This window comes from Filicampus tigris, chromosome 3 (genome assembly GCF_054856515.1).
Source record: "Filicampus tigris isolate MCC_2025a chromosome 3, RoL_Ftig_1.0, whole genome shotgun sequence".
In the NCBI taxonomy this organism is placed as follows: domain Eukaryota; kingdom Metazoa; phylum Chordata; class Actinopteri; order Syngnathiformes; family Syngnathidae; genus Filicampus; species Filicampus tigris.
The window spans coordinates 13590128-13605771 of record NC_141219.1 but is presented as its reverse complement, the minus strand read 5'-3'; the positions used below and the strand labels follow the sequence as shown (position 1 = coordinate 13605771).

Sequence of the window (15644 nt, the reverse complement as noted above, 5' to 3'; positions counted from 1 at the left end):
AACTGCTATTTGTGTACTGTTCACAGTGTTTGCGAACCAAAACAAAATATACAACCATACCGTTTGCTGCAAAGTATTCTCACATTTATTAAATACGTGAAATATGTTTAGGTCTTGAACAATTGACATTGTTTTCGCAGACAACAAACAGATCGTTCACAATGGGACGTTGCTTCTCAGTAGTTCATCAAGAACGTTTTCAATCAGTTCAGGACGATTACCAGTGCTTATTTACCTCACAAAACAATTGCATTTTTATTACATTAATACGTTCAAAATAAAATTTCCAAGCACAGCGCAAAGAACAACAAATGTGTGAGTAAAAACACAATATTTATGTTTGAGTGAAAGGTAAATATATTGTGTGGAAATGGAAATACGAATAGATAAAGGGGTATTTGAAACTTTAAGTGTACAGTTGAAAGCTGGAGAACTCATTTCACATTTTATTTGATATTCATAGCTCTGCATACATTTACACCAACATAAATGTTTGAAATCTTTGAGATGTATGTCTTACATTGAATATGCATAATGGGATTTAATGTATTCTGCCAATGGATACTGCAATGGATACTATTAAAGCACGACTGCATTTCCAGCCAGCCCTCCCTTCAAATAGCATGATTTTAATCATAGCAATGATAATTACTCCACTGTGTGAAAATACTTCTAAATTATCCAATTTAAATTGGCTGAAATTACTCGTTAACTACAAATAAAACATCGTTGTAAATCTACTGTATATAACTCAATGAGGTATGGTGACAGGCGGAATAATTAAATGGACTCTTCCACTAAATGGGGGAAGGTGCCTAATTGTGACATTTTTTTTTTTAATTATTTTGTTACATTACTATTGTTGTATCATTTTTATAATATTTTTTCATGGGACAACGTGCACTCAGTTTCTTTGCTTGGCCATGGCTCGGCCTGTTCTGAGTGGGACCTGGTACTTAAGCCATTTATGTGTATGAGGTTTGATATTAATGTTAATTGCAGATATCCGCAATATGAATTAATTGTAAAAATCTCAAGTTCGATATATTTGATTCTGATGAGTCAATAATCCAGTTCAAGATATATTTAATTGACTTCAAGTAAAGATCTCTACACGTCCTTTTTCAGGTATCTGAAATACATTTTTAACTAGGAAAAATGACAATATAGATATCGCTTTCAATTAGGCACTGTTACATTACCAATATCTTGAATGAAAAATTCCAACTATTCCAAATGTAATTACGACAAGTGAGAAAGATCTTGATGTCTACAATGTTAATCACACTTCGGTTTTAAACGATAAAGAGGAAGTCCACCCCAAAATTCACTTTACAATCTGTTCTATGCAACCCCACTGATCTAAACAAGGCATTCTGAGTGATTTTGTGTTTGTGGGATATGAGTTAAGTAATCAAATCCACATGTTTTTGTCCTCTTGGAGCATTTCGTTACTTGCCGTCAACTGAAATGAGCATCTGTGATGTCATTTTCAGTCGACAGCAAGTGACAAAATGGCCGCCCCCTGAGATGGCTAAAAACAGGTGGATTTTGCCGCGAAACTCATATTCCACAAACACAATATCAATCAGACTGATTTGATGAATTGGCGGCGCATTGAACATACTATTGTAAAGGAATTTTCAGGCTGACTTCTGCTTTAAATCCGCTTGTCATAATGAGGCGAATATTACGCTTCCACTGACCAGTATGAGAGTGCAAGAACACCAACTTTAGCACATCCAAGCGAAGTTGGACAATAGCAGCAAATATAACAATCATTGAGTTGTGAAACACAATTCGAAAACATGACTGCAACATTCATTCAGTGCTCACAGGAAGGAATAATGGCTGCTTCTCTTGTGTCAGTGAGCCTAAATGTGAGACTTTTCGGCACCATGAATGTCCATGTAGTCATTGCTCCCTAAGTTAACAGCCGCGATGACTTGGCGTCATTCTTGTCCGCAACCTTTGTTTGCATCATTCGTGTTGTTTGCATGGATGGAGGAGGGTGCGCTGTTTTTGCGTAGGCTGCGCGTCATGGTCACCCTGAAGGTGTGTGTGTGCTGCAGCTCCATCTTATCCTCCTCTGACATTTTGATGAAGGGACACCAAGAAAAGGCGTGGCGGAAACCGGCACGGAACCTGCAACAGAGGAGAAACTTTTCTAAACTATTGGATTAGGATTCACTGGAGAAGTCTCCCAATGTAGGAATGCAAATGTGGGCATTACCTTTGGTTTAGACAGCAGTAAATGATGGGGTTGTACATGGTCGAGCTCATTGCGAACCAAAATATGGACAGGTAAACCTTTTAAGGGCGAGAAACATCATGTAAAAATGTGCACATTAATCACGTCACTTTTGCTCTACTGCTATCAATAACCAATAAACCATTACTTGAGGGGTTGGTACTCTACTATTAAAAACTGAACTGAACGCACACACACAGACTAATAAATACGTTGTACATGAATCATTGCATCAACGCACGTATGATGGAAACTGCTAACCTGTTGAATGTAATGTTGCTTGTAAATGTCTCTGTTGATTGATCCCAGTATGAAGTAGATATGGTAGGGCAACCAGCACAGAGCGAAGGTCACCACCACAACAACCATCATCTTTACTACCTATGACACAAAAGACTTTTTATGTCAACGCAGCGGACACATTTTTTAGACTGCGGTGGAATAAATGGTAGTCATAAAGTGGAACAAGTGACCTTTCTCTTTGCAGTGATCTGGCTATGGTAGTGGTCCGACGCCTCTCCTGGGATGTGGCCCCCCCACAGGGTCTGGCCCACCAAACTGTAGGTCACCAGCATCACCAGCAAGGGGAGCAAGTAGATCAGCAATATCACTGCAAACTGGTAGCTAGAAGGTAAGCGTTAGTATTTTTGTCAGCAGGATGCCACAACATTAAAAATGGTTACAATTAAAATAAAGATGACTGCTACAGTACTTGTATTATTAATACTACTATCGGCCCGCTCCTCCAGCATGCTACTGTATTTTAGCAGGGCAAAAATGACAGATATTTGGGGGCCAAATTGCCATTTACTGCCGCTTTCTAACCTCAAAAACGAAACTTAATTTGATTCTTTGGTTAGTTCACTCTCAGTGGATGATTGTACCCCACATCAGATCACATCGCGTCCCACCTGAGTTGGTGCGTTCCTCCGTAGTCATCCGGCCAGTCAACCATACAAACAGTTCTTGGGTAGTAAAATCTGGTCACGCTGTAGTAACACTGCGGGAACGCTAGCAAGACAGCCACGATCCAAATAAGCGCGATCACAACCTTGGTGGAGGTGGAGGAGAGGCGAGGCTTCAAAGGGTGGATGATTGCCATGTATCTAAAGCAAGCAGTAAAGAAAGGTTAATGAATTCATATGCATTTTGAGCACACGTACACTACAGTACCCACAGGCAAATCGAACCTCACACTGAAGCTCAATTTCCATTTTTTTGGCGAAGTATTTATCTTTTTTTTTTTTTAAAAAAATATATATATATATATATACTGTTTGTGAACAGAACAATTACGATTTTTTTTTTCAAATCCAACTTGGGCCTTTTTCATCGGTGGATATAAAACGGACATGTATGCGATGCATCTGCGAAACCAGAACGTGGCAAATCTGGAAAAATCGTATATTCAAATAAAATGACAAACTGAATAATATGAAGTTCAGATCTTCCTTAGACAACCACAATTATACCATTCTTGATATTCAATACAATACAAAAAAACCCACAACGAAACACAAATTAAAAAATAATTTAATAATAATTTACAAAAAATTAAAAGTATATTTGTTTTCATGAATCTCACAGTGTGGGCAGTCTGTCAATCTGGTTGGGCCTGTGCACACCCAGGCCCACCCATGGCTCTGCCCCTGATCTGTATTAAGAACGCAGATGTCAGGTAGCCTCTGGCCTGGCAGTTTGTTGTCCGTTGTTGTTCTTTACGGTTTCAGCATTTTTTGGGGGATGTTGTTGGTCCTATTTGTCTCGGCTCCTTGGTGAATCACTTGTCTTTAGCTAGCGCGGTCTCTGGCAAATTCTTGAATTCTAGTTGATGGAGCAGCTTTTCAAGTTAGAATTGAGAAGCTCTTTGATACTTTTCTTCATTGCTTGGTGTGAAATCAGGTTTCGAGGTAAGGAGTTGCTCTGGGAGGTGGTTAAGCATTTGTACTTTGCTAAAACTGATGCAGATATTCATAGTTCCTTGAAGTGTTCCATTCATCTTGCAGAGATGCCATTTTTGGTCCTTAGCAGGATGGAGCCATTTGATTCGGAGTGCTTCTTGTCTTGTGTGGAAGGACCATAGCAGCCGGTGAAGAAAGCTTTAGTCATTTCTGTCTGTGAGCCCTTAGATTTCAGCTGCTTTCTTGGTCCAACCATTGATCTTTTAGTTTTTAGACCTAATTTTGAAGTGCAGTTTTGCATTTTTGTAACAGGTCTTTTTTATTTTTTATTGTTGGCTCTCTCTGAAAGCCTTGTGCTTTTTGTACATTGTTGCCGTGCTTGATCATTTGTGTCAGAACAATTTATGATTCTGTTTTTGTGTGCATGGCAGGTCTGTTTGTGTGTGGGCTCTTCTTCTCCTGGCAGGTGGGTGTGGCTGGCAGCTGACAAGGCACACGAGGTTGCAACCAGATAATCAGACTTTCCATAAAATACCTTTTCTGCACCCCGGATGTTGCCAGAGAATTCCATCTTATTTGTTCTCCTGGTAAATAATCTCCAGTGAGCCCGCCCTCTCTGCCTCCACTGCTGCATCCTTTATTTCGCCCACTGCCATTTTGAATAAAATGTTGTCGTCAACCTTTTCTTACCACCTGTTTCTGCCTCTTTGAAAGCCTTCGACAAGATTAATGGACGATTCTTTGGCGACACCTTTGCGTGACGTTGATTAACGTGGAGATCTCGTTGCACCTTGACAGCCCCTTAATCCAATGCAATGGACCGAACGATTGAGATGAAGGACTGCTGCAGTCTTCATCCGCCTTCACAATCGTTGGGGTCACCAAGGTGCCACTTCTGCATTATCAACCGCTGAGCTCTTCTTTGATGACCCCGGCCCTCTTGACGCATTCTAGTTTTAGTTCTGTGGTGTGTCCATCCACCCTCCTCAAGAGGTAAACCTCAAGGGGGGAGCTGCTTTAGCCATTAGCTAACCCTGACCTGAGAGAAAGGTGTTTACACGATTCCCCGTTGGTCGGACCAGACCCACATTTATCACACTTTCAACAAATTATTTGAAAGTCTCTATTTAACATCTAATAAAAGGCCCATTTTATTCTCCACTGTCATTCATGTGAATGATGGCGGATGTAGGCGTCCATGCTTTTAAATCACTTAGCACATTGACTTGAGAATGGAGTCATTGTGGAATAGCTGCATTAGTCAGAGACAATGACCAGATCCATGTTTTCTCTGCAGTGCTGGTTTTATAACAAGTCAAGTTATTATGTTGTAATAATATGGGCAGAAAGAAACTATGGCTATCTCATTATTCTACAGTATGAATGATCTTTCTATTATATTCAAATGGCAAATATAGAGCAACAACTCATTTCGAAGACTTATACAAAGTGCATACCGACATTGCTTTTATATTTCTAACAATAAAATAATGAATCCTTAATTTGAATCATTTAGCACCACAGGAGTGGGCATATCTCACTGAATATGTATTGTATTTGTTTGTATTACAACGGGAGAATACAAATTTATGAGCAATACAAAAATGCTCACCATGAGAGCAACAAAAGAACCTCCTGCAGATTACTAATTTTACAACATTTTATTGAACTGGCACATTTACAAACAAAATGAAAATGGCAAAAAAAAATTGACTTCTTGACTCCCACAATTTTCAAAAATATTGTAAAAACTGTTTATCAATTGATTGGACGCATTTATTAATTAACATGAATTGCTTTCTGAAAGCCAATATGGATTCAGATCACAAAAGGTTCCACAACAATGGCAGTATTTGCTTAATAGAAGGTATTACTAGCTCCATGGACAAAAAGGAATACCCGGTATGTAGTAGGTGTGTTTATCGATTTAAAAAAAGTCATTTGATACAATAAATCATGAACTATTGATCAAGAAAATGGAGCATTATGGTATTAGGGGGATGGTTTTACATTGGATGAAGAGCTACTTGGATAACAGGCAACAATTTGTAAAAATGGGTGACTTTCAGTCATCATGCTTGGACATTGCCGGTGGTGTCCCCCAGGGGTCAATGTTGGGACCAACACTTTTTTATTTTATACATAAATGACATATGCAAGTGTAAATGAAATGTAAATGTAAATCATTTTTTGACTTCATATGAACAAATATGCACTGAAATTAAATCTGCTTCCACTGATTAAATAATGCTTCTACTCACTCAAAATACAACAGAAAAACATGCACTAACAACAGGCACTAGCAGTTGCAAATACAGTAGTACAAACCTAGATGAATACTATGCAAAATAGTCAGATTGTGGGGAAAAAAGACACAACTTCTATTTCAGCCATTCATTGTTTGAATCGTCTCTTTTCTTCTCTCTTGTCAAATGGCATGTCTATTTGTTTGTGGAGTTCTGCCTGCATCACTTACTGGTGTGCACTCTCACAGCCACAAATCAGCACAAAATCACTTGCTCTTCACCTCGCAAAGCATTTAATGAGCCAAAGCACACATTTACCATGAGAAAAATCTCATGGCACACCACCAAACAAGAATGGCACAAATAATATATCTCCTGAAATAAACGTGATCTCTCAATTTACTCATAAATTGACTCACTCAGTGTAATGTTTGGGCCTAGTAGGTAAAACACAAAGCTATTATTCTGTTGTATAAATACACAAGTTTAATTGTACATTCTTCCATCTAGTGGAAGACTATTTAATTGCTCTGCATGTCACAATAACACACGGGAAAAAGAATGTATTTGTTGTAAATTGAAAATAATTTTCGTACCAATTAAGACAAGTTTGATACACATCTCAGGGTCTTTCTCCGTGCTTATAAGGCATAATACCTGCATCATGTGTGACCATGTCAGGATGACTTCTAGTATTTTTTTTTTAAGTCTGCCAAAAATTTCCCTTACCTGTCCACTGCGATGGCAGCCATGGAGTAAATGGATGAAAACATGGCGGTGATTGGGAAGAAGTTCTGGAATCGACAGTAGCCCAAGCCAAAGTACCAGTCGTTGTGCAGAGCGTAGACAAAGTTGAAGAGAGTGTTGAAAGTTGCCATTGAAACATCAGAGAAAGCCAAGTTGACGATGAAGTAGTTGGTCACAGTCCTCATGCGCCTGTGAGCTAGAATGATCCAGATGACCGTCACGTTCCCGGTGACAGACACCAGGATGATGAGCGAGTATGCCAAAGCCCACAGAGCCACCTGAGGAGAATGGGCAGAAAAAAATGTGATTTCCCACAAGATACTTTTTTTATGAAATGTATTGAATGGCCTTGCTCTCAGAATGATTTGAAGCAAAAACTGCCTTGTACCTGCCAGTCAGGCTGTTGAAATTGATTTCCAGTGGTCTCATTGACGTCTTCCAGCGAGTCTCTGGTGACTAGCGTTGGCAGCAAAGTGGCCTTCAGGTCCCGTTCGATACGCTGAATTGAATTTTCAGTGTCCATATTCGAGTCCCTCGTCACCTGTTGACATAGGAAACTGAATGTCAGAAAAAGCAGTGCATTACGAGGACCTTTCATGTCCCTAAAGGTACAATGTACGTCAGTCAAATTATTCCTGTTGGCCAACAGGCTGCACGGATGTGCACCAGGATGTCGAAGGGTGAAAAAAATGTTCCTTTAAGGGTACCATAGATAGATAATGGTGCAGATGAAAGATTTTTGAAGCGAATTGAATTTTGATGCAAATAAAGTTGTACACATCACAACTAAAATGGAGTACATTCCTTCATAAATCACTTCGTAAGCAGTGAAACATCAAAGCACAATGTAATTCCAGTTTTGGGCATTTCTTATCATTTGCTAATTGAATTCTGTTTTTACTGCACATTAGGTGTTAAAAGAGTAGGAAGGGTTAGTTCCTCCACTCTGGAACATGTTGACGCAGGCATTCGCTAGAGTGGTCACTCAAGTGGTTGGCTGTTTAAGGACCCTTGAGTTTCTTTTACTCTATAGCATATAAATTGATCTGCATTTTTATGGTGTGAGATCGAGTGGAAAGCCCAAGGGTTGAACACAATTTTGTCAAAGGCGCTGATTGACATATAATTTAAAGGGCCAGCACAGCGTGTTAGTGGTCGTAACGTCTGTCTCACCCGTGACGCTAATGGCGACAAGCGCTACGGAAAATGGATAGATGGATAATGTCAAGGGTATTCATTACAGGCTCAAACTGCTGCCATCATAAAATTTTATTGACTCTATGTTTTAAGTAACCTTTTAGCATTATTTACTGCTGTACAAGTGTAAAAACAATTAACCATTGTATAATAAAATCGAAACGAAATCAAGCTGCCCACTCTCTGAAGATGCCTAACAGAAGGTTTTACAAAGTTGGTGCCAGTCGGATCTCTGCGGTAACTCCAACCCCACGTTACGCCCCCAGGTGGTTGCATTGTAAAGATTGTCAAGGAATTTTGCACCCCCTTGCGGAGCCATCTTCTGTCGGAAAGACGCACGCATGTTGATGCTCTGTCAGTGCCAATTCAAGGTTTGCCATTGCTCCGACGTTGGATAAAGATTTATACTTTCATAAAGTGGCATCAACCCAAACTGGCATTGATACATGACGTCTTATAGAATTAATTAAGACTCTCTCAGCTATACAAAACCCAAACCAGCTGTTGTTAATCCTGCTCAATTAGCTGGAGTCTCGCAAGATTTGTTGACGTCACGCATGGCGAGGTGTTTTTGTTGTCGTCTTTCCAGGACATTTTTCCTGACCTCCAAATTGTACTACTTTAGGGGCATTTGACTTTGAGGTTTCACTGCATGCGAGCGGAACTGACCTCGGTGCTTAAGTAGTCGATGGCTTTCAAAAGGCATTTTGTTTGCTCACTTGAGTTTATGTGGTCTATTAAACTTTAGTGTGTCATCCATTACGACCTATTAACTCATTCTCATACGAGAAGCCACCTCTGAGATAACACAGGCACTTGGCCAATAGCTCAATGAATAGAAATTGCTAATACAGTAGAAATAAAATATACTGTACAAGGACCGGCGCTTGCGTTTGTTTTCTCTGGGTGGTCTGGCTTCCTTCCGCACTCCAAAAACATTCATGTTAGGTTAATTGAACAGTCCAAATTGTCAGTAGGTTTGAATTTTGAGTGTGTTTGTCAAATGTGCCCTGTGATTAACTGGCAGCAAGACCAGGGTGGGCACCACCTCTTGCCCAATGCCAACTGGGCTAGGCTCCAGCTCACCCGCAAACCAAGACTAAAATAAAGATAAAAATGAGAAATGTAGTAAAAAATGGATGGATGAATGTGTAGAGTGTCATTTATTTGGTTTGGGCTTTGATAAGAAAAAAACACACGATCCTATTTAGACATCCTTGTTATATTATGTAATTTTATTTGAGAGGTGAATATGCGGTGTCCGTGCTCCCACTTGGTCGTCTAAAAATTAACAAATAACTGGCCACAACATTAGGTACACTTGTCTAATTAGCTTCAATGCAAAAACGATATCAAACATCTTGCTTTGCAATTCGTCAAAATTCAGCTTCTACTGGACAGTAGAGCAAAACCTCACTGCATCATCCTGAAGTCTGTCTCATATTTTGCCAAACAAAATTCAAGACACATCTAGTCCACTAAACCACAATAATAAACACATTATTAAATGAATACTCTTCGTCAATCAATCCTACATTTATTTGACACAGAATTTCAGTTTTCAAACCACATCCCTTAATTCATGCTCACATACTTATATCCAGTGTCTTTGCAATTGGCTCACAACAATTATTTGGTAGCAATTAGCCCAAATGATGAATTAGTGCAATGCAACGCTAAGTATTCTCTACAAAGAGAGGCAAATAAATCTGTTGTGTTATTCTTACCTTATGCAGGCAAACAGGGCAGTCTGTCATCCATGTGTCCAGTTGCTTCCAGATTACAGCCAAGAATTAAGTGTCCCTTGGTGCGATGGATAACCAGGTCCAATCCATCAAGACGCCCCCTCTCTCTCTTTCTCTCTCTCTCATGCACACACAGAAACAGGCATAGTCTCTCTCTCTCTCTCTCTCTTTTCTCTCATATGCACACAAACGCACACACACACACACACACACACACACTCACGGGATGTGCAATTTGCAAATAATCCACCTTAGAGTGACAGAGGTGCACACACACAGACCCTTGAAAGCATAAGAGTTAGTGTGTGTGTGTGTGTGTGTGTGTGGGTGTGTGTGCGTGCGTGCGTGCGTGCGTGTGCACTGAGTTGATCTGTTCACAGGTGGTGGGTGGGGGTGAGTAGGGGAGGGGCCTGGTTCTATAATGGAGACATAAATGAGAAAAAAAAGAAAAAATGTCTAGGATTGTTCCTTTAGTGTAATTTGCTCGTAAAAAAAAAAAAAAAAAAAAGTGTGCTTCTGCTGCATATTATGCACCCTGAAAATGGTGAGCATTGATGAAAGGACGGCATTTTATGTGGGAGATTGTTATTGTTTCGCACCACAAAAAGAGGGATACCATTTGTGCTTTGGGTTGTTCCTCTCAGGATAAATAGTTGGGTTTTTTTCACACCGTCACTCAGGGTAGGACTGCCTTATTGTATCTAGTAGCCTATGTGCATTCATTGATGAAGAGTGCTTGGATGAGAGGAATATATGTTTTTCATTTTTTGTTGTTGTTTTTTTTGTTATGAAAGTGCTCAATGTAGACATCACTTCAAGGCTTGAAATAACTTGCTAATCATTGACTTCATTTGAGTAGCAATTTTGGAATTTTGAGGAGCATTTTTTTGCTCCAATTAATCCCAGGGATCTGATGCAAGAATTTTATTTAACAATTTAAAAATATAACATGGCAATATATGACAACACAACAGGGGAGTTGAATGTACGGCTGCAGCTAAGAAATATTTAAGTACTCGAGTATCCTATTGAAAATTCAAACGTATAATCGAGCATTGGGATAAATCCTATGTGTGGTTGGTTAAAGAGCAAGTAGTAATACAATAGAGAAAATAAGATACTTCACTTCAAAATAAATGACCAATTGCAAAACTGCAAACCAACAGAAACTCATTTCCAGATGAATTTGTCTGAATGTCCATATTTTTACAATTAGATCAAGTGTTACACTTGTTGCAGTGTAGTATAATGCAATAGAATAAAAAATATTTCTGCATCCTGTTCAATTGCACATAATCATTCCTCTATAATGATAATTGCTCCTAAACTATGGCTTGAATTTTGTTTATTTTGTAGTATTAAAATAGGTTCAAGTGAAGCGTGACATGCACGTTTAATCGCCAAGATGTGAGTATAAAAGGTAAACTATATTAAATATTGATGCATGTTCTTATCAATTACACATGTGTAGTGGCCTAAACAAGTGGCCTAAATTACATAACTCACATTTTGTCCCAGTTGAACTAAAGGGGATTATGGGGCGGGGGTTCTGGCTGACTATGTTTGCCTTTGGCATCCAAATGACTAGCTACGGCCCTGGACTGAGCCAGCCAAACTGTGCTCATTCACAGCTTGGCAGCAGGAATCTGCGACTACACGTGAATCGCATCACACATTGACCATAGTAAGTCGCGATATGCTTCAATTGTACAGCGCCAAATCCTCTCATAACCGAGCCGGCGAGACGACGCATGGAAAGAGCAAACACTGGACAAGGCCACGTCAGCAGTTGCCGTGTTGTCAAAACACATCACTGTTTTTGCTCGCTTCCAACATGTTTGAGCAATCTGGCCTGTGATTTTTTTTTTTCAATCCGGAACAATAAGGACCTAATGAGTTAGTGTATAATGTGCTGTACTTGTCACCATGAAAATAAAGAGGCCACAATCCAACGCTAGCCATAATTAACAGAGACCAAGACCAAGCCCTCTGCAGGGATAATTTATTGATTTTTTTTTAAACACCTTTTTGTGGACAGCACTGCACACAGTCATACTGTAGACATGTACTGTATCTTCAAACTATGGTGGACAGTAAATCTGGTTAGGTTGGGCTGCACTCGCTACATTAATTCCCTTTTCACTCATTGGCAAACTGTGGACAAAAATATGGTCTATGAATGTTGCCCGTATTTCATTTGAAATAATTCATCTTTGTCACGCCTCCCCTGTCTCTATCCATGGGGAAAGTTCAACAACCAGTGTTCACTGAACTGATTTATATTGGTTTCTTCACATCATTAGCCACAATTGTGATCAATGTGAGTTGCTGTAAGTGTTTATGTTGAAACGTTTCACTTTTGTTACACGTGCTTACCATTATGCAACAAAGGTGCATCAGAGTGCAAAATGTGTTTTAGCGGGTGAAAATATGTTTGCAAGTTGTGTCTAACTAGGTGAAAAGTGCATAAGGGGAAGTCAACCCAAACATATTTTTTTCAAGAATATGTTCTATGCAAGCTCATTAGTTGAAACAAGGCATTCTGATTAATATTGTGTTTATGGAATAAGCGTTAATCCAAAAGGGGGCGGCCATTTTGTCACTTCTGTCGACTGAAAATGACATCACACCTGCTCAGGGCTCAGGTAACGACCAATCACGGCTCAGCTTCAGGAAACAGGTGACTCATATTCCACAAACGCAATATTCATCAGAATGCCGTGTTTCAACTAGTGGGCCTGCTGGGAACATATTCTAGAAAAAAATATTTTTGGGCTGATTATAAGGTTTTAGGTCAGTAAGAAATTTGGTTCCATAGAGACTTACATGGAACAAATTAGAATTAATTCATCTAAAAAAGGAGATCTATACAAGTCAAGAATCTAATTCCATGTGTGTAGTGTATATTTTAAGAAGTTGTATAGGGGCTTGAAAAATGACAAAACAAAGCACGAGGGTGCTTGTGTCATCAAAAGCATGAGACACAAACCAATACTGAAGAAGACTGATGCTCAATCTTGAAGGAGACTGGACAGAACGACTGTCAGCTGCAAGAATTTACCCCCGCCACCCCCCCAAAAAAAGCAAATTTCATCAGTAATGTGACACTTTTGTGGAAGGTTTTTGATGAAACTGCTTCCTTCCATTTTGGCCAGATGTAGCATTCAAAAATCACTAAAAAAGATGTATACACCAATTTCTGTCTCTCTGTCGAGGGTCATGACACAGGTACGACAAAATGATGTGAACATGTGGACACTAATTGCAGGTCAAGCTGAGATAGGATATCACCTATCGCAATCCTGTGATTGCACTACAATTTACATCTATGTTTAGCTGTTCGATCTGATGAGCTGCAGTATCTCCCACAGCACTCATCCTCAACCACTAACAGTCCAATTTCCCTTGCTGGGTCCTGATTTGTGGACAAACAGCCTGTGAAAAAATGAACATGCCGCATGATGCTGATTGTGGGGGTGAGAGGCAACTTCTTGCTGGGAAGTTTGATCATTTGCAACTGACTGTCATTGCCTTCCTCATCAAAATAAAAAATAAAAGATCCACATCTTACTAGCCGCTTTCCTTTCCCATTAAGAATGAACATTTGACAATTTCTTGATTTATTATGGTGAAAACTAAACATCATTGAATTATGAATTTATTTTTGTCTATTTTCTATTGTGCTTGTCCTCATTAAAGTAGAAGTCACCCCCCCCAAAAAAATCTTTACAAAAATATGTTCTATGAGTCTCCACTAGCCTAAACACAGCATTCTGAATAATATTGCGTTTGTGGAATGAATATGAGGTAAACAGCAAAATCCACCCATTTTTATACATTTCGGTTGCGGCCATTTTGTCACTTCCTGTCGACCGAAAATTACATCGCAGCTGCTCAGGGCTCAGGTATTTTTAGAAATACTGTATATATTTTTCGATGGAAAAGTACAATTCCTATGAATTTCATGAACTGCTGTTTCTATGCATACTTATGGAATAAACACCCACTGCTAACATTAGTTGCTAACGTTAGCCACAAACTAGCTAGCCGCCAACTGACTGCAGTCAACATCCCAATTGTGCGGAATGTGTCGCATTGTGCTGTGTGATAAAATTGCACATTTTAGAATGGCCTTTTATTGTAGGCAGCCTACGGCACAACTGTGCAATAATCATGCTGTCGAATCAGCATCTTGATATGCCTCACCTGTGAGATGGATGAATTATTCTGGCAAAGGAGAAGTGCCCACGAACACTGATTTAGATAGATTTGTGAACAATATTTGAGGGAGATAGGCCTTTGTGTACATAGAAAAAGTTTTGTTCTTTGAATTCAACAGAAGTGTTGCTGTTATGTTTTTGTTTGTCCCTGGAACAACACCCACCCACACAAGCCCACACGCCCCCCCCCCCACACCGAACCACCCACCCACACCCACGCACACCCACACACACACACACACAAAGTGAGCCTGGACACCCAACACAAAGATTATAAAGGAAGGCTAAAGGCAGCAATGCTTGTGTCTTAATCGATTTGTCGTTATAATGCCTGTCTAGTATTTTGGGAGGTTGCTTTTGTTTTTTTTCCCTGTGTATTTGCTAAGAAAAATTGCATCTGGAATGTCAGTAAAATAATGAAAAACCGCCCTTGAGACTATGCTGGTGATGCTTTTGCTGACTTGTATGTTTGCCAATTGTTTGCAGACTAAAGGGATGATTTCCATTTAAACTTGCTAGACGAAAAAAATCGATAAATGTTTGAAAAGGCATACCGGTAAGTACCTGTTTTTTCTTTGGGCTTTGCAGCAAGAAGGTAACAAAAAAAATATTGGTGATGCCAGTCACACATATTTGACACGTATTCCTACAAGCTGCTCTGGTCTTGGGTATTGTCACTTTGCCAACTTGATGTCTGTTATTCCAACCATCAATCTTTTACTTAAATGTTTTGTCTTTACTATCTGTTGTATGAGCTGGGATGTGTTTGCACAGAGAAGCAATGCAATCGAGATTGGGACTGCTGACCTCAGCTTAACCATTCTTTTCCCTTTGTGATTGTTTTTGTGCAGACGGTATGAGCACTACTTTTACATGCTGACAAATCTATTGTCAGATAAGGCCTTGAGAACAGGAAGTGCAGCCTCCACTTGAGGAGAATCATACACATGTAATGTGTTACATTCAAAATGTACGTTCAGTTCAAGCAGGATGTGAAAGACTTCAAAGATTTCTTTTGGGAATATTGTCGTTTGTCTTTGGCTTCTGTATCTGCATATTTTCATATTTAGGACCACTTTTGTATCTTTTGACTTTTCACCTCTCATGTTTTGTATGTATCCCAGTCAGATAATATTACTTATTAGTGACAAGGCCTTGACAAGAGCATGTTGAAGAACAGGATAAGGAGCTAAAAGGTTCAAGTCAACCGGATTAGAATGGAGTCTTCATCATAGACTCTGCCTCAATGCACCTCACAAACATGTCAGCATGAAAATGATTTACATTAAAGTATCACTTATGAGTTTACATTGCTTTGTTGACTAGATGTCAAAACA

General features: G+C 39.5%; 1 protein-coding gene across 2 annotated transcripts; it reads right to left on the bottom strand.

Annotated features, from left to right (window-relative positions):
• Nucleotides 1–68: 68 nt before the first annotated feature.
• Nucleotides 69–10409, bottom strand: tacr2 (tachykinin receptor 2). 2 transcript variants are annotated; one of them, XM_086026823.1, is made up of 8 exons: nt 10070–10409; nt 7534–7686; nt 7128–7423; nt 3163–3357; nt 2725–2875; nt 2513–2632; nt 2234–2310; nt 69–2145 (listed from the first exon to the last, which is right to left on the bottom strand). In XM_086026823.1, exons 1-8 carry the CDS (start codon nt 10097–10099, stop codon nt 1953–1955), a joined length of 1215 nt encoding a protein of 404 aa, XP_085882949.1. In that variant the 5' UTR covers nt 10100–10409; the 3' UTR covers nt 69–1952. The 2 variants fall into 2 exon arrangements, with proteins under 2 accessions (XP_085882949.1, XP_085882950.1); XM_086026824.1 differs by lacking the exon at nt 69–2145 and having other exon boundaries at nt 2230–2310.
• Nucleotides 10410–15644: the final 5235 nt, after the last annotated feature.